The following is a 20,019-nucleotide window of genomic DNA, read 5'->3' as shown; positions in this document are numbered from 1 at the left end:
CGGCAGCCCAGAGAGAGGCTATTGGTATCTACAAGGATGAACTCGCTGGGATGACGTCTTTGCAAACTCAAGAGTCACCCTCACAATGCAGGTGATGATAGAACCCAGGGGGTCTGATCTAGTGCTGGGGAAAGGTGCCAGACTGAGCTCTGGAGAGGGAAGGTAGGGCACAGGCAGAAGCAGGGCCAGCTTCCCATATGCTGCCCCACCACTGGGCCTTAGCCCTGAGCTGGAGAGAGCCATCTCTGGAGGGCAGGGGGCTCAGTCCCCATGGCCCAGCCAATCCTGGGCACTTCTCTTGAGGCTGCCAATAAGGGGAACAATTTGTGCGAATTCTGATGTGGACACTTGCTCGCTGGGATCTGGACTGAGGTCACCAAGCAGCCAGCAGATGACAACAGTGCTTAGCAAGTACTGACCTGGCTGGAGCTGAGCCTGTGACCACAGGGGTGGGAGGCTCGGCAGCCCATTCCCAACCTCTTGAACCACGGGGCAGTTTTGCCCGCGGGGCCATTAGGAAATGTCTACACTGCCATGTAAACACCCGCGGCTGGCCCATGTCAGCTGACTTGGGCTCGCACTACAGGGCTGTTTCATGGCGGCATAGACCCCGCAATGGGTCCCAGGGCCTGGGCTCCAGCCTGAGCACGAAGGTCTACACCGCCATTAAACCGCCCTGTAGCCCAAGCCCCGAGAGCCTGAGTCAGCTGACACAGGCCAGCCATGGGCGTTTAACTGCAGTGTAGACCTACCTTTAGAGCCCAGCTGACAACTGAGTTGAGTGACTGGGCACCAGGCAGCATCTAGTGTAGACTCACCACATCTGTGCAGCTCAAGGGTCACGTGGGTAGCAGACGGGATGTCTGTATATGAAGCTATGTCATCAAATCCTCTCTCGCGGGCCAAGCTAATCAGGCCCTGCTCATTGTCAGGGAGGACATTCTCATCCAATGCCTTGGAGGGGAATATGGTGATCCAGTATTTCCCAGACGCCTGTGGAAGAAGAAGAGGGAGGAGAGAGAATAGGAGGGTGGGAGATGGAGAAGTCAGGAACTGATGTGCTGGAGCGGGGTGGTGGCGGCTAGCAAGCTTGTCTGTGACCCACGAGCAATCACAGACCTGGCGGAAGCTGGCGGGGGTGCTAGCCATTTTTCAGTCAGGTTCAATGAGGGCACAACCGAGTGCATCCTCTGCAGCCTAAGGACGAAGCCTGCAGGAGCCCAGGTGTTGCGCGTGGTGAAGTGGCATGGCCCCCGGGATGTCATGAAGCCCCTTTGGCGAAACTAAAGCAGGGCCCCAGCTCCCCCCACTGCCCAGATGAGAGTCACTAGGACAAGCCAGTCTGTTCTGGTGCCAGGATGCCATCAGGACCCAGGCAAGCTGCAGGAGGCCGGGCTGGTCCTTGGCAAGAGACGGCTGTGGAGCACTCCAGCACGGCCGGCAAGAAATAGCAGCGGGGAGTCAATAGGTGGCGTGAATGGTTGAAATAGATCAAAACAGGAGGGGGTGCTCTCACCGCACCAGCCAGAGCTGGGGAGCCGTAGGGGAGCACTGCCTGCCCAACCCAGGGAGAAGAGGGGAAGCTGTGTCCCCCCCCCTTTTTACTTTAACTTCTGTGCTGCTGGCAGGTACCACCTTTCGTCTGAGTGCCGGCCAGAGGTCCTGGCCACTTGCAGCCTTTCAACATCCCAGGATGCTTTTCACAGAGTAGGGCTGGTAAGCCCGTTGTCCTGGCCAGATTCTCGCTCAGTGACAGTCTGCTTCCCTAAACTCCTCCTGCTGTTTCCGTTGGACACAGAACTCTTCACTGCCCATCCTGGATTGCTCTGCAGCATGGCTGGGTTTTATAAAACAACTGCTGTGTTCCACCCCAGAGGTGGCTGCTTTTCAGGTGAACATTTAGAGCTGAAAGGCATCACAGAAATATGAGCTCCCTGTCAGCATTTCCCTCCTGCCTTACCATGATGCTCACGGTGCGTTGCGTATCAATGTTCCAGGTCACGTTGGGTTGGCTTTGGAGGATCAGCAGTATTTTCAGATCCTGCAGCAGCTTTGCTTCGGGGCAGACCACATTCACCTTCACCTCCACAGGCTGAGAGCTACAATGCAAACCCCAGAATAAACTGATGGGCTCATGAACCAACATGGCCTCCCACTGTGGTTAGTCCACTTTCTCGGCCACAGCTGGGCCCCCTGGACAAAGACCTCCCACGGTAGGCCTCTTCTGCTAACAAGCTCTCCGCAGCTTCAGGGCCTCTTTTGCCAGCAACAAAATATGCCACGTGGTCCTCTCTCTCTCTGTCCCTCACACACACATGGGCCTAGCCAGAGAGGAACATGCCATCACTGGAGACTGGATAGAGTGCGTGGGTTTCAAGACCCTCCACACCTTTCCCAGCCCCCCAGACCTCCCACCCCACTGACCTCCCAGTCTTCCTAGCCAAGCCCCCACTTAACTGGGAGCTGTCCCCCTCCATCAAAGAGGGAGATACCACACACTGCTCTACCCCCTGGCCTGGGCCCTCACAAGGTGTCATCCCCTTCCAGAGTGCACCCCGCCCCAGCCCTCACTCTCCCCCGCCCCTCACCCCCACAGCAAGGGCGGGAGCCTGGTCATCACTCTTACCACTACTGGGCTCTTGCCAACAGGCAAAGAGAACCACAACCCTCCTCCAAATCACCCCTATCTGCCCTCTTCCTTCCCCTGACCCCCGACACCTGCAGCTCTGTCCCTAGAGCTCACAGATCCGAATCCCTCCTTGAGCCTCGCCGCCCGCCCTCTAAACAACTTCTCCCCAGACCAAGCCTCGAGACATACTCTCGGCCCCATTGCTGGGACCCAGCCAGCATGTGTGTGTTGGGGGGAGGGGCTCCCTTCCTAAGTGAAGCCCCACTGCATACACCCCCTGGCAGCGCAGTGAGCTTAGCTACCCTGCGCTGCGGCTCTCGGCCCAACTGCCGGGGCTGCCTCTTTAAGAGGTGCCCCCTTTCCTTCCCTCCCCCGGCTAGGGAAGAACCTGCAGCCAGCCTCAGGTGTATTCTGATGGGGAGGCCCGGGGTGGAGAAGGCTCCAACCCCTCCCTTCGCGAGGTGACGGGGTTGGAAGCACACCGATTACCTGGTCTCCTCTGGGCCCTGCTGCACGTGCAAGATGTGAGCCTCCTTCCCCTTCTTCGCAGTGGGGCTGGTGCAGCCTTTAACCTCTTGGACTAAGAACTCGGTCTGTAGGTACCGCCGGGCACTGAACCCAGACTGCACGATGCAGTCCTCTGGACTGCTAGCATCTGGGGGAGAGAAGAAAAATCAACCGTATTCTCCAGCGTGGGGACCTCTGCTGAGCTGCAGTGACCTCCTGCCCCAACCTCACAGGGGCCTGGTCTCCAGGCCAGTGTATGGGACGGAGCGGGGATGTCTGACGTGGGCTCCCATGCCCCTCACTGCTACTTTGCAACACACTGAGCCCTGGTAGAAATGGACACAGCTCCTGCTGACTCCCGTGAGAGGTGCAACCTCTTACGCCATGGCTCAATGTGGCCCATTGCTTCCTGCGTTCCACAAGAGTCAGAGCGGCTGGTTTTAGACACACACGGTACTGAGATTCTCAGCGGTACCATTTGGTATCAAGGAGTCTTGTCCAGAGAATCCCCTTCCTCCCTTATCAACTCAGCCTCTGCTTGACTAGCTCCAAACCAGCGCCTGCAGGCAGCACTCAACACGAACCGCTGCTTGCAAGGGAGTGCATGCTGCTGAGATGCCAGCTGGCATGGACAGGCCACTGCTCTGAGGAAGTCCACAGCACTAACAAAAAAACAAACCTGCCATATCCTTAGTAAGCCTTCAATGAAAGTCTAAGCCTGAGTCGGGAAAGGTCTTTCGCCAGCGTGGCTTTTCACGGTAAAAACGGCTTGTTTCTTTTAACAGCCCCAGCGACGGCCCGCCAAGGAGGTCGGGAGCCACGTGCTGCCCTGAAACCTGCCCCTGCTTTGATCGTGTGAGAGTGAACCAGAGCAACAGCTGGGTACTGTGGAGCCTCCAAGGGGTGACAGCACATCACCGCACAGTGGATGCCAGCTCCCAGCCCCACGCACGTCCAGGACCCACCTTCGCCCACTCGGAAGTGGATGTGGTTGGGGTTTTCCAGCTTGGTGAAGGACGTGATGCCCTCGTAGTGTTCTTTCACTCGTTGCACAAGCAGCGCATCACTGATATGCTCGAAGGCGCTTGACACGTTGCATATGACGCCACTGACCATGTTATTCTGAAAAAAACAAAGCCAGCAATAGAATGGACACGACCGCCCCGACAGTCCCTGCTGGGGCGAAACCAGAGGCCCACATCCCACCAAATATCAGGCTAGCCCCAAACGCCCCATTGGGTCCAGGGGACCCGAGAGCACTCCCGTCTCTGGAAATCGGGCCCAAGGGTGACCAAGCAACCAGATACCAAGACCCCGCAACTTCCCTGGCCACTCTGGCAAAGGGCAGGCACACATGTAGGCAACGCCCTGCCCCGGCTGCCCAGCCGGCCCGGCCCGGCCCAGCTCTCACGGGGATGATTAGAGCCCTGCGGGAGGGGTCTCTCCTCAGACACCGAATCCCAGCCAGGTACCACATCGGCAGCCTGGCTGCGCTTGGGTTCTGGCGGCCCCCCAGGAAGGCTGAATCAGCTGGCATGGCGTTGGGATTTTCCAGGAACATTCAGCGGAGCCGGCATCCAGCCTGTCTGAGCCCCTAGGTCACCTTTGCTGGGTGAGCACATGCCAGGGAAGGGAGCCAGGAAGCTGGGCTGGCCCTTCACTTCCCCCAGGGCAGCGCGTGGGGGGATCAGTGGAGGGGCCGCTGGCAGGAGTGGTGCCATGTTCGATCTGATAGCCCTTTGCACCCTGCCCCTGCCTCCGCCATTGTCAGCCCGGGTTATTATTAGACACAAATAGGAAGGAGGTGTAGTTTGCTAACAAAGCTCCCAGCCCCAGCCAAGCTCACTGGAGCCAAATCCCATCCCTGACCTTCCTCCAAACAGGCAGAGGAAACGGGAGCTTTTTCAAGTTCTGTGCGTCACTCGCTGCTCAGACTGGCCCTCTGCTCAGATCCAGGGCCAGAGGGGAAAGCCAGCCAGGGCCAAGCACAGGGCCTGAGCCAAAGGGAGGGGTGCGCTGCGGGAGGCAGGGGGATACAGGCCAGCTGGGGGGAGGGGCACGCTGCGGGAGGCAGGGGGATACAGGCCAGCTGGGGGGAGGGGCACGCTGCGGGAGGCAGGGGGATACAGGCCAGCTGGAGGGAGGGGCAGTCTGGGGGAGGGGCGCGCTGCGGGAGGCAGGGGGATACAGGCCAGCTGCAGGGAAGGGGCAGTCTGGGGGAGGGGCGCGCTGCGGGAGGCAGGGAGCTGCTGGGTGGGACTCTGGGGAGCTAATGCTCCCCCCCCGCCCTCCAAAGGGAGGGTGGCGATGATCTCTCATTTTCTGGGGGAGCCAGCCGCTCCCTGGATGCTGCCAACTCATCTCTGACAGGCCAAGCTTATTCCTGGGGCTCAGCCCCATGCTTTGGATGAGTCCCAGCTTTCCTTGGGAGTGGCCCAGACTGCCCCAGGTGCTGGAGTTTTGAAACTGTTTGCAGCTCTCCCCGGCTCCCTGCCAGGTTCTCCTGCACCCAGAGGCAGAGCGCTGTGCTGGGGCCCCAATGCAGAAGCACAGTACAGAAGGGATGGGTAGCTCCTCCCATCCCATCCCTGCTCCTCTCCGCTGCCCACGGACCCCTCACAAGGGGGGGGCTCTTTGCAGGCTTTGCTCACCTGTTGACAGCGCACTTCCTGTCTCAGACGCCAGAGGGAGACAGAGAGACGCGGTATAGCGCCCAGGAGGTCCCTACGGGGAGACCCAGCAGGAGAGAAGGGCCAGGGACCTCCCAAGCAGCAGGCCAAGCTCTGGTTTAGGCTGGTGGGAGGATGAACCCAGGTGTTCCCTTCATCATCAGCTATTTCTCATGCAGCCCTTTGAAGTTCACACACCCCACAGCTTCTGCGCGGCTGCCTGACTCTGTGGGGCTGTGCTGGCCTGGCTCCCAGGAGGAGGCAGGGGCCCAAGGGCCCCGCAGTGGGCAATGCTAACAGGAAGGCAGCCGCAGAAAGGGGCTGGATGGGGGGATGAGGGGGCCCTGGCAGCCAGGGCTTCCCGAGGAGCAGGATGGGGGAAGCCCCCCAGAGAGTAGCAGGGAGGCATGGGCTGCTTTGACCTGGAGGTTGGGCCCACTAACCACAAACCAGGAGACGATGGGAGCCTTAGCAAAGCATCCACATGCCCTCTGCAGCGAGCACCGGGCCAGGGCTCCCTCACGCGCCCTCCTGGCCCGTGAGCCAATGCTGCGTTGCCAACATTTCCACAAGGGGGTCCCCCTTGGCTGTGCAGAAGCCTGTGTGCCGCTGGGGAGGCATGTGCTGCATTGGGGATCACTGCGGGCTGGGGAAGCTAGGCATGTGTCTTCACATTAAACCAGCGTTGAAGAGGGATCTTCTAGTAAGTGGTGTGGCCCAGTGCTGGGCATATAGCATTGAGTCCTAGAGGAAGGGGGCCCAGGGCCTGCTACTGGCTGCACAGGGCTCAGGAGTTGGCTGCTAGAGGTAAGTGGTTCAGGGCCCACCGCTGGTTGTATGGGGCTCACGGGCCCCCTTCCCACTTGCTGGGTGCATGGGGCTTTGGTCTCCCCCTCACTGGGAAATGGAGGTCAGGGCCCTCTCTTTCCCTCCCCTGTGGGGTGTATTGGGGTCAGATCCTCACCTCTGCTGGACAGGAGGAAAAATCGGGACCTTTTCAAGTCAGCCTTTATTAACCCTAAAATCCTCCCTGACTTCTGAAGCCACCTCTGGTGCCAAGTACAAACCGTGCCATGACTATTCATAAACAGCCTGGACACGCCCCTCCCTGCCCGTGGCACCCGCCCGCCCCCCCGCCCCCGCCTAACTGCCAGTGCTGACCTTCGCGAGTCCTTTCTTCACCTCCTGTCCTAGCTCTGCAGTCCTTCCAGTCCCCGGCCCCAGCCCCATGCCCACCCCCACCGGCTCCTGGAGCCCTTGCAGCTGCTCTGCGTGAGGAGGAGAAGGGGGATGAGGGGTGCAGGACTTGGCTTCTCAGCTAGGGAGGCAGTGCACGTTTCCGATGGGGGGGTCACACGCCCTCTCCCGCCCCTGCTGTTTGTTATCAACACTAATGGGTCCTGGGGGGCTTGGTTTGGAATTTGGAGGATTTCTTCCAGCTGTGGCAGCGGCCAGCAGCTAACTGGCCAAGAACTCCCCCTTCCATGGGGCCCGTTGCTCAACCCAGCCAGAGGAGCTGAGCGGCTCTCCCAGATGCCGCCATCTGTTTGCTTCCCATTCTCACAAGAAAAAACACAGACAGACAAAGGCAAACAACAGGACACAGGAGCCAGAAAGCCTGAACGAGAGACCAAGACAGAAACAAGACAGAGACGTTTCCTTCTCCCCTTCTTTCATGCGCTCCTCCCCACCCTCCTATCTAGGGCACTCTTCTGTGTTGTTTTAATAACTTGTCCCTCCCTATAAGGGACTTCTTGTCCCCAGCTGGCGTCTCTCCCTGGGCAAGGAGAGTTGGTGTGGAGTTAGTCAGGGACACAACCTGCCAAATTCCCAAGGGAAGCAAAGCCAGATATTGGGGGGTTAGGGAGTCAAGGCACCAGCCTGTGTTAGTGACAACAACATTTATGCTGTTGACTCTTACCATGGAGTGCGGTAGTATTGTCTAGTGAGTAGATCCAGAACTCCTGGGTTCTATTCAGAGCTGGCTCTTCAGATTGTCCAATAAGCAGCTCTGTCTAGCTATGGTGCTTATATGTCACTCATCACCATTTTACCCGAGTGCCTCACAATCTCTAATTTAGCCTCACAACACCCCTAGGAGGCAGGCCAGGGCTGCTCTCCCCAGTTTACACAGGGGGAACTGAGGCATTGAGAGACTCAGTGACTTGCCCAAGGTCACACGAGAAGTCGATGGCAGAGTTAGGACCTGACATCAGGTCTGCTGAGTCCCAGGCTAGCCCACTAACCACTGGGCCACGCTTCCAAATGTCTGGCCCTACCAGGCCACAGTCATGCACACAAACAGATTCTGAGGATTTTGCTGTCCTGGCTAGCTGGCAGAACCAGCCCCACTCCTGCCTCTGCCACTGACATGTCTAAGGATCACGGAACTGCTCTGTGCCACAATTTCCCTACATGTAAAATGGGGGACTGATAATCTCTTCTTGAGTGGGGCAGCCTTCTCACCCCTGTAGGGAGCCCAAGGGGTCCCCATTTTTCATAGATTTACATCCCTGTCCCTGGAGGCCCTGTATTGTGTCCACCATCCTTTCAGCCAAGGAGGACTGGAGCGGCAGCATATTCTAGGGCATAGGACACTGGACTGGGGATAAGGAGATCGGAGTCTTATTCCCAGCTGTGACACTGAGCTGCTGGGTAACCTTGGGCAAGTCACTTTCCCTCTCATCCTCTATATTCAGACTGCCAGCTCCTCAGGGCAAGGAGTGTCCCTCGCTCTGCATATGTACAGTGCCTAGCACAATGGGGCCCTGAGCTCAGCTGGGGCCTCAGAGTGCTGCAGTGATACCTGAAAACAATAATGAAGGTGGACAATGCTGCTCTTTAATCACGGGGGGCCAGTCCTCAGAGATGTGATGGGCTCCACCTCCCCCACCATGGGCTGCCCTTCCTCCGACTCCCTTCTGACCTGGGGACAAGACCTATGAAGGAGGCTCCCACCCAGCAATACACAGTGCTACCCCAAGGCTGTCCCATTTGCTAGTATGAGGTAGCATTCCAGCTGCTCAGACCCTTCGCAAGCAAATTCCTGGTGAGTGAAATTCTCCAGGCGCGCTCTGAGCCCAGAGCCTGACGTGTATTTGTGGGGAAAGTCTGAACTCAATCTGACTGGCCCTCGTGAGCTGAGTGTGGAAGCCGTGATGACTCCTTCCTCTGATGTTCTGCTCAGACGTTCCATGTTCGGCTCAGCCAGCAATGGCTGGATCAGATTTTACTCAGATGGTCTCAAAACGCTCACCATGAGGCAAGACTGAGCCTGGAGAACATCCACCCCAAAGAATTAGTTTGAGAAAGTTCTGAACAAGCCAATGGGAGCCGGGACACATCTTTTGTTCCTTCTGACGGTCATGTGTGTTTAGGAGTTCCGCTCAATGCTGCTAATGTGTTTCAAGGTACAATACTCACCGAGACAAAGGTCGGGTGCAGATCCGCCGAATGAACTGTCACCCTACAGGACTTGTCACAGATGATCACAAACAGCACCTTTCGCTCAGGTGGGGTGGTCCTTCCTGCTGAGGACACACTCAACTGGAAGTGCCCCATCTGCAGGAGAGAATGGGGATAACGTCATTCATGCATATGAGGCTAGGTGCTCTCCGGACAGTGCCCCACCGCAGTGAAGTGCAGAGAAGGCCGGCTGAGCAGGTTGGGCAGGCAGGGAGGGGGAGAGGAGAAACCCTCACTTCCACATCTACATGGGCCAGCCACACAGGGCAGCCAAAGGCTTTTCAGCCTGGGCTACTTGTTCTGCAGATTAAGCTAAAGCCAAACACAGCAAGAAACAAATTGAAAGTCACCATGAGAGTGAGCGACCCGCTTGGTACCATTCTGCCCGTGGGTTGGACACTCCATGCCAGCTGCCCCTGGACCCAGGCAGGGAGATGCCGCTACATGGACAGGGAGGGAAGGGGCCAGCTCTGTCCTCTGGGATCGGTGGAGGAGAGAAGGAAACCCTGACTATGCTCAGCTGATGCGTGTATGACCCAGTCCCTGTGCCTCTATGTTCCATCTTGAACTGGACCCTGCTGAGGACTGGTGAGGACAATTACACCTGGTCTATACCCGCCCCCCTTTCCCCCTCGGCCCCCAGAGCAGACACACTGTTATATGCAATGCCCCCACACTCCCCATTCACCCGCTTGTGCAAAGAGTCCAATCTCCTTCTAGTATTAGTGTCAGGAGAACCCTGTCAGGACTTGGAGCTCTCGTTCATGTCAGAAGTAACTGAGAAGATAATGCAACCCCAGCATGGCTTGTTAAGAACAGGACGGAGGCGGAAAGACCTACCCAAGCTCCACAACCTCTCTGTTCGGGCCACCACAGCTAGAAGGTAGCTGAGAGGCAGCCAGGGAGTGGACTGAAGAGTGTTGATGTCCTGGGAGGAGAGCCTACTTGAGTTAGGGTCAGTACAGGGAAGATCAGGACCCAGATTCTCAAGTCCCAAGGGCCAGGAGTCAAGTCCTTGTCCAGTGCAGGGGGGAAAAGCATGAGTTTGACTGGCGAGCCACGAGAGAAAGGTCATCTCGCTGCTGCTCCTCCGAGAGGCGGGGGCTGGAGTGTGCTTCCCTGATGGTTTGGGTTAGTTTCAGTGGACGCGCTGGTTGTTGTCAACAGCACACACACATGTGCAGCGGCCCGGGGAAACCACCGCCCCACCTTAGCTGGTGCATCCTGTGTGAGCTCAGACAATGCGGCTGCACCTGCAGCCACCGGGGGCTCCCTGTCACAGGCCCTGCCGAGGCTGGCGTGCTGTTTACGGCCACGTAGTGCGCGGCACAGAAGCTGCTCCGTGCCGCTGAAAACAGGAGCCTGCCGGGGAGTCTCATGGGCTCCTGCAGCTGTTTCAGGTTCTGTGCAGCCCCTCCCCACAATTTAACTGGAAACCTCCCTCCATCGCCCCCTAACTCGCTCTACAAACGCCCTCCCACTGCCGAGCCATTGCCTCAGCTCCCCCTACATCCAGCCTGGCAAAGGAAGCCTTGGGCACTGCAGCCAGGAGAGCCCTTCCACCGGCTTGGCTGGGGGGGGGGGTGCCCCAAGTTTGTTTCAACCAGTCCCAGTGCCCAGGAAGTTCCAAACTTTGCCCAACCAAGCGCCACCACAGCAGCTTGCCACAGCGAGCAGGAATGGAGCAGAGCAGACTGCAGTCCTCCCCCGACCTCCGCCACCAGCCCTCGGGCCTGGTGGCCCACAGAGAAGCCAGCTCTCCTCTGCTCAGATTCGGGGAAGCCGCACATGCTCCAGGGGCTGCATTGCCGAATGAACACTTAAGGCAATGGCAAGGTGTGTTGCAGGCTAGTAGGCGCGCTTTGGCCACTCTTGAAGTACACAGAGCACTCCTGCCCACACACCTGTACACACAGAGCTCAGGGGCCAGCGAGTTCTGCCAGCTTTTTCATTTCAAGACAGTCCGGGGGGGGGGGCCCTCAGACATTGAAACTTGGGGCATTAATCTGTACCAATCTGGGGTGCCTAGAGTTAGTCTCCTAAATCTGGCTTCAGGTGCCAAACTGCAGGGACCAAGTTTGAACACTGCCCCCTAAACCGTTACCCCACAATACCAAGTACGGGATGGAAAACTCCGAGGAGTTAACCACAGTAATGGATGGACAAATGAACAGAGAGACCCTCCAGCAGCACCTAACCCTTCTCCCAGCACCATCCGAGGGCCATCCGCATGGCATTGCACGCGCTGCTGAATCCCGCTTCCTGCCAGAGCCTGGCTTTTCCCTAGAGGTCACCCAGGCTGACCCTGCTCGGAGGAGCCGGTGGCGGTTGGGCTGCGGGCTCTGTGATATCGGCAGAGCTTCACACATAGGGTGGCCAACACTGTAATTCAAAAGTACGGGACTGTTTTCTTAGCACCCCTAGCGGGGAGTGGCCTGTGCCCACGGGGCCGGGGTGGGGTGCCCACCACCACAGGGGTGGGGGTACTAATCACATGGCAGTAGAGGAAACCTTCCACTCCCTGCAGCAGTCAGGCAGTCTGGGCTGCCAGGACCCGATTCTGGAAGCGAACAGGGCAGCACAGAAAGGCGGGGAGTGGAGAGATTCACCCGTGAGTACTGACCCCCGCTGGACAGGGCCCCCTGCTGACCCCAGCTTTCCCTGTTCAGGCTCTGTCTGGCAGAGCAAGTGGACGGGGCCGCAGGCCTTGGAGATGCACTGAAGGGCCAGGGTGAGGAAGGGGCTCTGCCTGGCAGAGGGGTCAGTACTGCTGGGGTGTGGCCTCCCTGCTCGCAGAGTCTCTGCCCACGTCCCCAGCAGAGGAGCGTAACTTCTGGCCGGGAGCTGCTGCAGACTTGGGGGGCGAGGCAGGCAGGGAGCCTGGGCCTAGCAACCAAGCCCCTGCCCAGAGCCCTGTCCACTTCCCCCACCGGACAGCCCCCTACTAATTCCAGCCTTTCAGTGTGGCCCCCCCTCCCCGATAACCTTATTGTGCCCTCCTCAGGGGGCCGTGCGCCAGAGTTTGGGAACCTCTGTGCTATAGGTAAATTGGTTCCGTAAATCATGGGACTGGCTCTGCATTATGACATTGGCTCATGTTACAAACTCTGTATCATTGGACGGTAAGGGAATAATCAAACTGGCTTTGCATAATGAGAATATTTGTAATATGTTGCGAGACGGGATACAAGGTGCCCTGCACTGATTTAGTATAGGACAGGGCAATTTTCTATTTCAATATCGGGACCTCCCTTGCAGTAAGGGACTGTTGGCAACGCTATTCCCGCACACACACACACGCCCAGATGATCTTATCAGGAGCTACTGGAAATCAACTGCCAAAAAGTCTACCACCAGCCTCGTAAGAATAACTCAATCCTATTACAAGTCCAGCCCCTATGTGACAGCATGAGGTGTCCTGTAAATATGACTGTGTGGGTGGCCACAGGACCCCAGCCGGTCTGTCCCCTTGGCCTTGTGATGGGGAGGGCCTTGGTTCTATTTTTACCACCTGTTTTTTCCAGGGGCCATTGTTTCTCTCCTCCAGAGTGGCGGGAGGTTTTATTTTACCCCAGTGCTGCCTTTTTCATGGGGATCTGCTTATAGAAACCAGCTTCCAGTAATTCTTCTATATGTGGAGCCTAGACTTTCTCCTCAGCCCCCTCCTCTCAGTCGGGGCTTGGTGCCAACTACCTTGAATGGCACGATTGTGACATCAATGGCTGGCTCCCCCCATCTCCTCTTTACATAAACAGTTTGTGGGGGGGGGGCAAGTCCATGCTATTTATTTACATGATACAACACACTGCCCCACAACCAGGTCTCCCACCATCTCCTCCCCCCTTGTCTGTGCCTTGGCAGCCAGGCGATGGAAGCTGGGCTGGATCCACCAAGCAGAGAGAGGAGACACTGGCTGCGTCCACCCAAACACTGCGCTGAGGCCCAGCTGTCGCTGTCCCTGATTCACGGCATCTCCTGTGGGGAGGAGCCCAGTGTGGCTCCAGAGTCAAACTACTTCACTGTGGGCGGCACACAGGCCAGCTGTTGGTTCAGGCTCCTCTCTTGGAATAGGAGGGTCCAGTGGTTATGTGCTAGCCTGAGACTTTGGAGAAGGGCATCAAATCCCTGCTTGGGCAAATCACTTAGCCTGTGCCTCCATTCCCCGACTGCAAAACGGGGATAACAACCCAGCCATGCTGCCCATGGGTTTGGGAGGATAAATACATCAAAGACGGCAAGATGCTCAGACAGTGCAATGATGGGGCCAGATGAATCCCTGAGATAGATCCTTAGATAGCCTAGAAGCCAGCTTAGCGGAATGGCAAGAAGGGAAACATTTCATGGGTGGGTGAGGTTCTGTGGTCTGCAACATGCAGGAGGTCAGACTAGATGATCATGCTGGTCCCTTCTGGCCTTAAAGTCGATGTGTCTATCAGACTTGAATCCCTGTGGCCCAAAGTACCATCCCAATGATCAATGCAGCTGCTGAAACAGATACTACATGACACTGCTGTACTGCCTAGCCCCCTGAAGATCCCCCTTCAATGCATCACCCACACAGGCCAGTAAGAGTGGTGTTACCCTACACACAGGCTAAGAGGGTCAGAGCTTCAGCTCGTATAAATCAGCATCACTCTATTGAAGAGTAAGCTATCCTGATTTAAACCATTTGAGGATCCTAATCTGGATCACTTTCATGACTGCAAAAAGAAAAGGAGTACTTGTGGCACCTTAGAGACTAACCAATTTATTTGAGCATGAGCTTTCGTGAGCTACAGCTCACTTCATCGGATGCATACCGTGGAAACTGCAGCAGACTTTATATAAACACAGAGATCACAATGATTGCATGGTTGAAGCCAGGGCTTAAAGACAGCCTGGGTGGTGACATTAGTCAGCCCAGGCTGTTGTGTGTTAGTTTGGGATCCTAGCCTGTAGAGCTGATGCTTGCTTATGTGTATATAAAAATGTGTTGAAAATGTAAGTAGGCCCAGAAATCTGTTTCCTAAGAATAGACATGACAATAGCCAAGCGAGGTCTGGTACAACGTGAGTAGTCAAGTGAGACAATTCTGAGGGAAGTCAGAGATAAGTTCGGGCATAACCCAGGTCATGTTGTTTTGGTCCTTACTGGTTTTTACAAGTGTTTTAAATAAAATGTTAATGTTTTGGGCAATGTTATCTATATTGACAGTTATTGGTATGGAATTTACACAGATGTCTATTCAAATGATGCTTAATGTTAAATAGCCAATAAGGAAGTAGAAAATATTTAATTATGGTAGTAGAAATACAGATAAGGTAAAAGGTAGATTTAATGTTAATTAGTGATGGGGTGTTATTATAATTGATTATACAAAGGGTAGCAGGCTAATTTTAGCTTAGGCACATCTATCCACCATCAAGGTGCTGTTAGAGAAATGATTATACCCAGTCTCCTCATTTAGGGACCACTCACCTCTAAATGTGGCTTTCCTCTTAGCATGTGAGTATCAGTGCAGTGTCTGGTTATGGTGCCAGGCCTGATTGTTAAATAGATATTTGATAATAAATAACTTTTTTAATTCTATCACGCATGTTATTCACAGTCCGCCACAAAATTAAATGAGCTGTAACAGTGCTGGAGGCTCAAAACTTAAAGAATTCAGTTTGGTTTTCGTCCTTAAATGACTACTTCGGAACACACAAACCCTAAGGTCACAGGGTCCAGGCGAACCACAAGTGCTGCCTGCATCCAGGAGCCTGTGGCCAAAAGCATCACTGTATTCACACCCTACACACTAGTGTAATAATCTTTGTATAAAATATGCCTTGTGGGGTATCATCTAAAAACTAATAAAATGCTGGTCAATAATATCCTGGTGAAATGTATATAGCAACGTTATACGTACAGTTATGAATTCCCCTGTTATGAGCATATGTTCAGAGCCAGACAGCCCTGCTGAGGGTACAGTTGTTAAACCGGTCTATCCTAAACAAAGAAATGTGCGTTTACCTCACGTTACATATAAGTAGTAAACAGGGTCCTCAGGTCAGCAGGGGGAGGAGAGGGGAGGAAGCAGAACAATTTTAATTTCAGCAAACACAAGTGGGGGAAAAAAGAGGCTGGAGCCTCCTTCCCCGCCATACTCCATGGTGCCTTCCTCACTGCATGATAAACTTCCCTTTGAGGCGTAACCTTCAGAGGAATCCATTGCAAAGGTTCACTGGGCTATCCAAGAAAGGGGCAGAGAACCCCAGCTTGTCTCTTTCACCCAAGAAGACAAAGGCAGCAGCACCTTTGGGCCTTGGAGAGAGATCCTGACTGTGGATAGGGTCAGTCACCAGCTTGCTGAAAGCCTGGGGTGAGAATGGCCATCTTGAGCAAAGTCTGGAACCAAAACTTGCTAGATTAAGTTTTAGACTTTTAAGTATGTTTTTGCTGGTAACCGTCTCTAATTGTATCTCTTATACTTGAATGCACTTAAAATCCTATAGTCTTTTGTTAATAACTGTATTTTATTTTTAATCTAAACCCATCCAGTGCTGTGTTTAAACTGAACTGTCTGGTAACTCCAGTGAAAGTAACATCTAAACCCATCCAGTGCTGTGTTTAAACTAAACTGTCTAGTAACTCCAGTGAAAGTAACAAACTATTGAATCTTGACTCCTTAAAGGGGAAGCAAACCATAACATCTCTCTGAACTGCCCAGGAGAGGGCTGGACATTGCAGAACAGATGTTTTGGGAAAAATCTGGGACTGGGAGTGTGTTGGGGGTCCCCCTGCAAGTAGTAATGAAGGCTGGTGGAAGCCAAAGTGTGGCTTAGGGGCTGTAGACCGGCTGCTGGGGTCAGAGTGTTGAACTAGTCCTGTCTAGCACACAGACACTTCAGGGTGTGACCTACATGCTGGTAGGCGGGCTGTGAGCAGCCCAAGTTGGGAGCGACAACAGCAAAGCACTGTGAGGCACCCAGGGTTACAGGGAAGGTGATGAGACAACCCCTCACTGGGCTGGACTGCACCCCGGAATGTGACAGAGCCCATACAGAATTTCCTATAGATTCAGTACAGCTGGGTTCAGTCTTTTCTCTACTAGGGGGACAGGCCCTAAGGGCTGCTCGTCAAATAAAACCACCTGGGCTGGCACATTGTGTTCACACCAGCTTCCCCGCTGCACTGTTTGATTCTTTGCAGTGCCCAAAGCCCAAACGGCCTCTGGACCGCAAAATAATAACTGACCAGATCCTCAGCTGGTGTCAATCGACATGGCTCCATTGGCTTTAGCGGAGGATCTGGCTCAGCATCCACAAACGGGTGATGAGACCTTTAGAAAGCAGAAAGAAACCCAGCAGCCTTCCTCTGGCTGGATACAATAAAGACTGTAAATATCACACCCAGTCCTTGGACACAGAGTTCAAGAGGAAACAGAAAAGTCTTGCGCACAACCCTTCCGTTGCCACTTTGCATTTGGTTGCTATTAAGCTGGATGCTTTTTGTTCTCTGCACGCTGCACCTTGGAATTTTCAAGCTCCGTCGGAATGCGGAGACAGCAGCCGTTGTTATCGTTACTGTTTATTATTTGTATTGCTGTAGCGCCGAGCAGTCCGAGTCACGGACCAGGACCCCACTGCGCGGAATCACACACCGCGCTCTTTCTCTCTGAGAGACTTCACTTTTGGCCTTCCTTGCTATTATTTCTTAATCGAACAGCCGTGCGCTCTGTTCTTTGGCCATGTAGAACAGTTATATTTTAATAATATTTAGTGAAACTAGTTGGGACAAAAGGAAAAAGCAACAGATTATTTAGAGAGCACTATTAGCACGAACAGCCCTTTCTCAACACACGAAGAAATAGGGTACTCTCCGCCAAGGGAAATGACAGCCTAATTCAGACAAAGTCAAGACAAATGACACATGAGTAGGTGCAGAAGCGGGAACAGATGAGGTGACACTGCTGAAGAGAATTAGTTCTGGGTAGGAATTCAGGAGAAAAGCGAGTATGAAGGAAGGATCAGAGAGACGAGGTTGCTTAGGGAAACTCCAAATATCTTTTAAACATCCAGGGATCTCGTCCTATAGAGCCTCAGAGATTTCACTGTCACCACAATTCTGGAAACTCTTTCATTTCCTACAAACAACAGACTGTCCCTTACAGCCTCCCCCCGAGAAAGCAGAACTAGGTAATCCTCAGCAGAGCCACTGGGGCTATTACGAAGACTGATTCCACTACGTCTGCCGTTTTCTACCAAATCTAAATGTTCATTTAAAACGACCCTCTGGCTGGACTGATTTTAGGGACCTCCTGCTCCAAAGCACAGACAGGTACCACTTGAGCTAATGGACCGATTCCGTTAGCTGGGGAAGTAGCAGGCAAATAGCCACTGAGGATCGGCTCGGGGGAAGACGCAACACATTTTGTCAGTGTGCCACAGGCTTAACACACCCCCCCCCGCCCCAGGCAGAAATATCCTTTTTGTCATGAAGAGCCAGTAGAGCGTGAACTGACAGCCTGTTGCCCTGTCACCCAAGCTTTGGAAAAAGGTGGTCTCCTCACAAATGGTCTATAGTTAAAAAAGATTACATCAGCTCTCCGTGAGTGAGGGAGCATTGTCCAATGACTGGAACAAGTGAGGGGATGTACTCTGCAAGCATCTAAAAAGGTTCTTGTCTCAGGGAAGACGACCGGCCAGCCAGAGCAGCCTCAGCCATGCTGGCCCGTGTGGCCCCAGCCGCGCCAGCTGGATTGGCCCCAAGCCACACCGGCAGGACCTGCCCCAGCCGCACTGGCCAGCCAGAGCAACCCCAGCCCCTCTCCCTTTAATCAGTTAACCGTTTAAATGAAGTATTTTTTAATAGTTTAAACTGTTAACTTTTTAAATGGTATTTAAATCCTCACCTCGCACCAGTCATTCTTAGCGCTGCGCCTAGCAGGGAACCAAGTTCAGGCTGCCAGCCTGGTAGCACAGAGCCTGACTTCCCAGCTTACTGGTCCCTATACATAAAGGATCCTTTCCCAAACAGCCATACCAGACCTCTGTGCTGGGGCCGATTTTCCCCAGGTCCAGGGCCATTAGCATAGGCGTAGTTTGACAGGTTAACCAGTCTATATTTAGTGTGTGTGTGTGGGGCGGGGTGGCTCCAGTCAGGCCAACGGGGCTGCATGGGGAGGGAGGGGGGAATTCTGTGCCTGCACAGGGGCGCCATTTCAGATTTTTTGGGGGAGGGGGGCCACTTTAACCATGATTCGAGGGGCTACCTACGCAACTGAAAACTTCTGATGCATCCATTAACCTTTTTCACAGACGCATCATATTGATGGTTCATAGTCATCCTGTGATCAACCAATACACTCAGTTCTTTCTCCTCCACTGTCACTTCCTACTGATAAGTCCCTGGCTCATAGCAAAAATTCTTGTTGTTAGTCTCTAAATGCGTGACCTTGCGCTTTGCACTATTAAATATTATCTCATTTCTATTACTCCAGTTTACAAGGTCATCCAGATCTTGTATGGCATTCCAGTCCTCCTCGGTATTGGCAAGACCTCACAACTTTGTGTCATCTGCAAATTTTATTCGCACACTCCCACTTTTTGTGCCAAAGTCGGTAATAAAAATGTTAAATAAGGTTGGTCCCAAGACCGATCCCTGAGGAATTCCACTAGTAACCTCCCTCTAGCCTGACAGTTCACCTTTCAGTATGACCTACTGTAGTCTTCCCTTTAACCAGTTCCTTATCCACCTCTCAGTTCTCATATTAATCCCCAATTTAATTCTCCAATTTAGCTAATAATTTCTCATGTGAAACTGTATCAAATGCCTTACTGACATCCAGGTAGATTAGATCTACTGCATTTCCTTTGTCTAAAAAATCAGAAAGTATCAAGGGGGAGCCGTGTTAGCCTGTATCCACAAAAACAACAAGGAGTCCGGTGGTACCTTAAAGACTAACAGATTTACTTGGGCATAAGCTTTTGTGTGTAAAAAACCATCATCCCAAAGAAAGATACTAGTCCCTTTGTTACCTTCTCTTGAATACAACAATTGTAGAAAAATCTACAATTACCATTCTGTTATTTAGGCTACTTACTTGTTGCAGTTCACCAAGCTTGGAACAGATCAGTTAACTTTAGAAAACATCCTAACAGCCCTTTCTTATCTTAATCACCTGTTAATCTCTGTTTAGAAACAAAATTCTGACTCCCTGCTTCAGGGGGCAAGCAGCAGTATCTCTCCTGTCTCCTCTACAGAACTCCTTATATTACACTCTCAGGCTGCCTGCCTGAGGCTTGCAGTTTTGGGGGGGGGCAATGCCCTCCCTTGCCCTCCCCCCAAACTCTGCCTATGAAGCCATATGCCCCAGGCAGTGAAAGCACCTGGTCTGTCTGCTGACAGGGAGCAGACATTGTGTCACTGCGTCTCTCCCCCACCCTCCAAGCCCCCAATTACTGACCTTCTCCATTTTCACTTGGAGAACGTGGACTTCCTGGGGTCTCCCCACGGTGCTGCGGCTCACACAGCCACTCACAGTCTTGCCTGTTGTGTAAGACACCTTGTCCTTCATGATCTGCTGAAGGGTGCAAACATCAGCGCTCATGGGACCTAGAGGGGAAACAACTCAATGTCAGTCATCTCGCTGCAGTGCTGAGGGACAGAACAGTTACAGTGAGAAGGGGGGCTCAAGGGGGCAAGGAGCACAGGAGGATGGGAGAAGAGAGAAGGGCCTGGGACATCAGGAGGGGAGCAGGAGCACAGAGTGGCCAGGGAAGAGAA

At 54.0% G+C, this 20,019-nt stretch overlaps 1 protein-coding gene across 2 annotated transcripts in view; it reads right to left on the bottom strand.

The window, feature by feature from the left end:
* The window catches only part of ENG (endoglin), a 54,754-nt gene that overhangs the window by 17,371 nt on the left and 17,364 nt on the right, over positions 1 to 20,019 (bottom strand). For both annotated transcript variants that reach the window (XM_084649934.1, XM_084649935.1), the window contains exons 2-7: positions 19,700 to 19,848; positions 9,229 to 9,366; positions 4,102 to 4,258; positions 3,119 to 3,284; positions 1,961 to 2,099; positions 819 to 993 (exon numbers count right to left, since the gene is read on the bottom strand). In XM_084649934.1, coding sequence (XP_084506060.1) covers positions 819 to 993; positions 1,961 to 2,099; positions 3,119 to 3,284; positions 4,102 to 4,258; positions 9,229 to 9,366; positions 19,700 to 19,848 — 924 coding nt within the window. The remainder of the gene's footprint in view (positions 1 to 818; positions 994 to 1,960; positions 2,100 to 3,118; positions 3,285 to 4,101; positions 4,259 to 9,228; positions 9,367 to 19,699; positions 19,849 to 20,019) is intronic.

Source organism: Lepidochelys olivacea (assembly GCF_965140295.1).
Source record: "Lepidochelys olivacea isolate rLepOli2 genome assembly, chromosome: 16".
Lineage (NCBI taxonomy): Eukaryota > Metazoa > Chordata > Testudines > Cheloniidae > Lepidochelys > Lepidochelys olivacea.
This window is presented reverse-complemented; position numbering and strand designations above follow the sequence as displayed.